At 40.5% G+C, this 6,544-nt stretch overlaps 1 protein-coding gene across 1 annotated transcript in view; it reads right to left on the bottom strand.

The window, feature by feature from the left end:
• The window catches only part of LOC124895570 (pre-mRNA-processing protein 40A-like), a 13,537-nt gene extending 9,016 nt beyond the window's left edge, over positions 1 to 4,521 (bottom strand). Inside the window, exon 1 of the mRNA XM_047405994.1 lies at positions 4,445 to 4,521. Coding sequence (XP_047261950.1) covers positions 4,445 to 4,521 — 77 coding nt within the window. The remainder of the gene's footprint in view (positions 1 to 4,444) is intronic.
• Positions 4,522 to 6,544: the final 2,023 nt, after the last annotated feature.

The following is a 6,544-nucleotide window of genomic DNA, read 5'->3' on the forward strand; positions in this document are numbered from 1 at the left end:
AAAACCGGGTGGGTCAGTTAGGGTGGTCCAAACCCCCCCCCGGGTTCTTTATGTCCCCCCCCACCCCCCCCCCCCCCCCCCCCCCCCCAATTATTTTTTTTTCCATTTGGGCACGTTTGAAACTCATAAACTACAGCTATGTTTTTTTTTGATGAATTAATTTCTGAACATGTATTTTCTGTCCCAATTTGCTCTTGCAAAAGAGCTAGTAACTAGCATGCCATATATAAGAATTTTGTTAAAATAAACTTAAAGGTAAATCTATAAAGTGGTTGTTATACTAGCTATTTTGCATAGGGAAGAGTGTTTGGATGGTCAAGAGCTCGCATGTTTGAAAGATAAACATAGCAGAAATAAGAATGTTCAGATTGGTATGTGGGAATACTAGGAGAGATAGAATAAGGAACAAAGATATGCGAGAAAAGTGGTAGTGCTCTCTATGGTGGACAATTGTCAAGAAGACTAGAGGGTTGGGGATAAAAAATCTAAAAATTCAAAGTAAGGCTCTCGTGATGAAATGGTTGTGGAAATATGCAAACAATAACCAGCTTCTATGGAGGAAAGTAATTGGGGCTAAATATCCTGAAGAAGATAAATGGATGACTTAAGAAGTGACCACACCATACGGGGTTAGCCTTTAGAGATCTATTAGATCTATTAGACACTAGTGGAATGAAGTTAAAATCAACTCAAAGGTTAAAGTGATGGATGGAAACAAGACTAGGTTTTGGAAGGATAATTGACATGAGGATGGGAATATGGAAGTGATCTTTCCAGATATCTACAACTTGGTATTGTTTCAATAGAGGACTATAGCAGAATTATAGACACCACATGGGTGGAACTTCAATTTCAGAAGGCAACTTAATGACCGGGAGGTAATGAGAGTAGTTGAATTTTTTAATACCGTGGACTTATTCAATGGTCTGCAGATAGTGAAGGACGTACTATAGTAGATGGGAAATGAAAAAGGAATGTTCAGTGTCAACAAAGCCTACAAGATGATGAACCAAATAAATCACCCGGATCCAAGATGGCCATGGAAGTAAATATGGAAAAGTAGGATACCTCACACAGTGTTGTGCTTTATCTTTATCTGGTTACTGACCAAGGAAGTAGTTCTTACACAAATAATGTCATGAAGAAAGTGAAAACCTTATGCTTCAGATGTTTCCTCTGTGGAGAAACTTTAGAGACGGTTAACCATGTATTTCTACATTGTAAGTTCACCCAACAACTTTAGAGAATCGTCTTAAGACTAAAAGGTATTTCCAGGACAATGCCTAGGAAAGTATCCGAGACTTTAATGTGATGGGTGAAGCAGGTGTACATGCGAAGGACAGAGGTAGATGGAGAATTATCCCTGGTGCTATATGGTGGGCTATATGGAAAGAAAGGAATTCTAGATGTTTTGAGAGCATAGAGAATAGTGTGCAGAAGGTTAAACTCAACTGCATTTTGCTTTTATGTTTTTGGTGTAATCAACTATACTCTAATGATACTGCCTCGATAATTGATGCTCTAGACTAAATTTAGATATAGAACGGTCGATTTAGGAGTACTCTTGTATATAAAGGTTTCAGTACAACCCATGTACTGTGTGATATAATACAAAGTTACCAAGTTAAAAAAAAAAGATAATAATTTTTCAAGTACTAAAAGTTTATAAAATAACAAATAAAGCAATTAAATCTGAGTTCAAATTGGGTGGGTTGGTTTATGACCCGCATTTTAGAGCATTTCAACCCAACCCATTTCAGCCCAAGTAGCTTTAAGCGGGTTAATAACCTGCCTATTTATTAACTCAGACTTCTTTGATCCGCCCAAATCCAGCCAACCCGCCCATTTGACACCTTTAGTTTAATAGAAGTAAAGTGGACCGTGCCAGAACACATACCAGATCTATTGAGTTGAAGTAATATGGACTATCAAAGGACACACAACAATTTGTTGAGCTGTTGGATTAGAGGGGATTAACAAGAGTTAGAAGAAATGGGGGAGAACAATCCTTCCTTGTATTTGGTGGACTATATGGAGCGAGAAAAGTTGAAGGTATTTTGAAGATTAATATAATTCTATTCAGAAAGTTAAATGGAATAGCATTGTAGATTTTTGTTTTTTGTTTAAGGGCCAATGTGTACAGGATGCATAACAGGTAGTGGATCTCTTTGAATCCTCTCATTATTGTCATTATTTTTCATTTCTTTTGGACTGCTAGCATAACCTTAATGCTGACGAATACAAAGTAATATCTCCAGAAAAAAACTGTTTATCTAAAAAAAAAAAGAATAAAAATGTTCAAACTTCCTTACATCTCCAGTTGTTGGTCCCTTAATACTTGTCCCTCACATCCAGCCAAACTTTCTTTGATAACCGTCGTGTTTGGGACAGCTTGCACCTTGACTAGTTACACCAGGTACTGCTACCTCCCACCAGCTCAGATACTGGGTAACTCTGTCCATCAAGGCTTGGATAGACGATAAGAAATCACCTAGTGTTTTTATCTCTGTTGGAAATTAAACCTGAGACCTCATGGTTCTCAATCTACTTCATTGACCACTAGGTCACGCTCTTGGGTGTAAGTGTGCAACCATCCAAACTATTATTCTGTAAACCAGAATGAGAAGTGTGAACCGCAATATTATATTGAGTTTCCTTTCTCCATATCACCATAGAGTTGCAATAACATTACATTAATCAGAAAGTAAATAAAATTGTTTAAAATAGACCAAATATAATCCTGCCGTGTATGCTTAAACATATTTTTTAGAACAATACAACAACAACAACAACAACAAACCCAGTTTATTCCCACATAGTGAGGTATGGGGAGGGTAAGATGTACGCAGTCCATACCTCTACCTCTAAAGAAGTAGAAAGGCTGTTTCCGATAGACCCGGCTCGAGACACGGAGTACTAAATAAATACATAGTAAAACATGGAACAAGATGGCATAACATAAATACAACACCCACAAGTAATATAAAATAGAGAAAAGTAAACAGATTCATAATAAATGATGAAACAAGGTATCATAACAAAAATAATACCCCCACCAAGTAATTCCCTACCCTAGCGACCCAAACTGACCCTAACCTTCTGCCCTAATTCGTGTCCTCAAGATCTTTCTATCTAGGGTCATGTCCTCAGTGAGCTGTAACTACTCCATGTCCTGCCTAATCACCTCTCCCTAGTACTTTTTCGACCTACCCCTACCCCACCTAAAACCATCCAAAGCTAGCCTGTCACACCTACGAACCGGGGCATCCATGTCCCTCCTCATCACATGTCAGAACCATCTCAATCGGACTTCCCACATCTTATTCTCCACTGGAGTCACACCAACCTTCTCCCTGATAGTCTCATTTCGAACTCTGTCCCCCCTAGTCAGCCCATACATCCAGCGCAACATCCACATTTTTGCCACCTTCATTTTTTTGAATGTGGGAGTTCTTACTGGCCAACACTCTGCTCCATACAACACGGCCGGACAGACTGCCACCTTGTAGAATTTGCCTTTAAGATTGGGCAGCGCTTTCTTATCACACAACATCCCCGAACCGAGATTCCACTTTATCCATCCCACCCTAATACGGTGCGAGACATCCTTGTCAATCTTACCGTTACCCTGAATCACAGCCCCAAGATACTTGAAACTATCCCTCTTGCATACCACCTGTGATTCCAACTTCACTACCACCTCATTCTCCAGCCTCACATCATTAAACTTGCATTCCAAATACTCTGTCTTACTTCTACTCAACCTGAACCCTTTAGACTCAAGAGTTTGTCTCCACACCTCTAATATATCATTCACACCCCCCGCGTCTCATCAATCAAAACTACATCATCTGCGAAAAGCATACACCAAGGGACGTCTCCTTCAATACACCGCGTCAACACATCCATCACTAAAGCAAACAAAAAAGGACTAAGAGTAGATCCCTGATGCAATCCTATCAAGGCAGTGAAATGGTTTGAGTCTTCTCCCGCCGTCCTCACCTGAGTTTTATCTCCATCATACATGTCCTTAATTGCTCTTATATATGCCACCGGGACTCTACTCACCTCCAAGCATCTCCAAAGCACCTCCCTGGGGACTTTGTCATATGCCTTCTCCGAGTCGATAAACACCATGTGCAGGTCCTTCTTCCTTTCCCTATACTGTTCCACCAGCCTGCGTACCAGGTGAATTACCTCCGTCTTCAAGTGGCCAGGCATAAATCCAGATTGGTTCTCCAAAATAGACACTATCCGTCTTATCCTCACCTCAACCACTCTCTCCCAAATCTTCATAGATTGACTTAATAACTTAATACCCCTATAGTTATTGCAACTCTGAATGTCACCCTTGTTCTTATAAAGAGGGATCATAGTACTCCACCTCCAAGCCTCGGGCATTTTTGCCGTCTTGAAAATTTTGTTAAACAATCCAGTCAATCACCTTAAACCAGCCTCGCCAGAAAACATCCAAAAAGCCACCAGTATCTCATCAGGCCCCGTCGCCCTACCACTTCGCATCGTACGAACAGCCTCTCTAACCTCCTCTACCTTAAAACGTCTACAATAACTAAAATCCCGACACTCCTTTGAGTGCTCCAGCTCCCCTAACATAATAGCTCTATCCCCTTCGTCATTCAAGAGCATATGAAAATACAACTGCCATCTATTCTTAATGAGGTCGTCCTCCACCAATACTGTACCATTCTTCCCCTTAATGGACTTTACCTGGTCGAGGTCACGACCCTTCCTCTCCTTAGCCTTAGCGAGTCTAAACAACTTTTTTCTCCTCCTTTCTCCTATAACCCCGTATACAAGCTCTTAAAAGCTGCCATCTTAGCCGCCGTAACTGCTAACTTAGCCTCCTTCCTATCTAACTTGTACTCTTTCCTGTTTACCCGCTTCTCTTCTTCGTACGTACTCTCAACTAACTTAGCATACGCCCCTTTCTTGGTCTCTACTTTCTTCTTAACCTTCTCATTCCATCACCAATCCCCCCGATGATGCCCAGCCTGGCCCCTAGAAAAACCTAATACCTCACTAGCATTCTCCCTGATGCACCTAGCCACCCTATACCTCATACTATCCATGTCACCCCTACACTCCCAGACCCCTATTCCCGCCAAATTCTTCCATATCTCCCACGTATTCACAAGCGTCAAGCCGCCCCACTTAATTCTAGGTCTACACTCCTCACTCTTTCTCTTCCTATCCTTCCTTATACCCAAATCAATAACCAAGAGCCTATGCTGGGTCAAAAGATTCTCACTCGGAATGACCTTAAAGTCATTACACAACACCCTATCCCCTTTTCTAAGCAACAAAAAGTTAATCTGGGTCTTGGCTATCACGCTTCGGAAGGTGATCAGGTGATCCTCTTTCTTCGGGAAGCCTGAGTTCACCACCACCAGCCTAAAGGACCTCGCAAAATCCAATAGAGTGGCCCCCTCTTTATTTCTTTCCCCAAAACCAAAACCGCCATCCAAATCACCAAAGCCTCCCGGTAACGCCCCGATGTGCCCACTGAAATCTCCTGCTACAACAATCTTCTTTGAGCTAGGCACACCTCTAACCACCTTATTCAAAGCCTCCCAAAACCGCATCTTCTCCTCCACATCAAAGCCACTTGCAGCGCATAAGCACTACACACGTTCAGGGATTTTTTAGAATAATAGTGTTAAATATAAAATCTTTTAGAACTATATTGGAAATAAAAGTTCAATGCAAATCCCAAATGAAGCCTAAATAGTATAGTAAGATCAAGGAAATCTGCTCGCTAAACAAACTTTCAACAGAAATCACATATACTTAGGAAAGAAAAAATGGTTCTACGAAGATTCATAGAAAAAGAATTGTGTACTTCTTTTTTCATTGATAAACACAGAAAACTGGATAAAACTACCCATAAAAATCTCGATGACACGAGATGTCACCTCCATTTCTGTCATCAACTCTCGAGGTTTATCCCAGGTAGAGATTCTTGTCCTTCTATTATAATAGTATCTGAAAATCAATTCAAGAATTGTAAGAATGTTATTAATTGGTTGGGGTAATAAAGCCATAGGAAATATGACAACATTAGCAACCATAATTGGCCTACTGATCATCAAAAGATGCTGAAATTAGCAATACCTACTAGCATTTAGCCATATGTAAAATATGTATGATAATAGAGAAATGGGGTCAAAATGAAGTTATCGGTAGAGGTGTATCAAGTTCTGCTGATCAACAGTCAGGTAGAATTTGGTAGCAGTGAACGGAAGCCCATATGATAACTTTGATAAAGAGGACTGAAATAAAGGGGCCTATTATCTCTAGTGCTAATGGAAGCAGAATGATGTACAAAGCACTAGATGTGGATACTTGAGGGATTTCTTGGCAGTGATGGGGGCCAACATATCCACCACTTGTTCATAGACAAGACATTAAGTGTTTGTGATGCAGACATTAACCTATTCATATGAGTAACCTATGTGAATATAATCCAAAAGCAAGAATTCCGGAAAGCCAAATCGGCATGCTCTTTTTTCTGTCTGGAGAACAC

Source organism: Capsicum annuum, unplaced genomic scaffold (assembly GCF_002878395.1).
Source record: "Capsicum annuum cultivar UCD-10X-F1 unplaced genomic scaffold, UCD10Xv1.1 ctg82981, whole genome shotgun sequence".
NCBI lineage: Eukaryota > Viridiplantae > Streptophyta > Magnoliopsida > Solanales > Solanaceae > Capsicum > Capsicum annuum.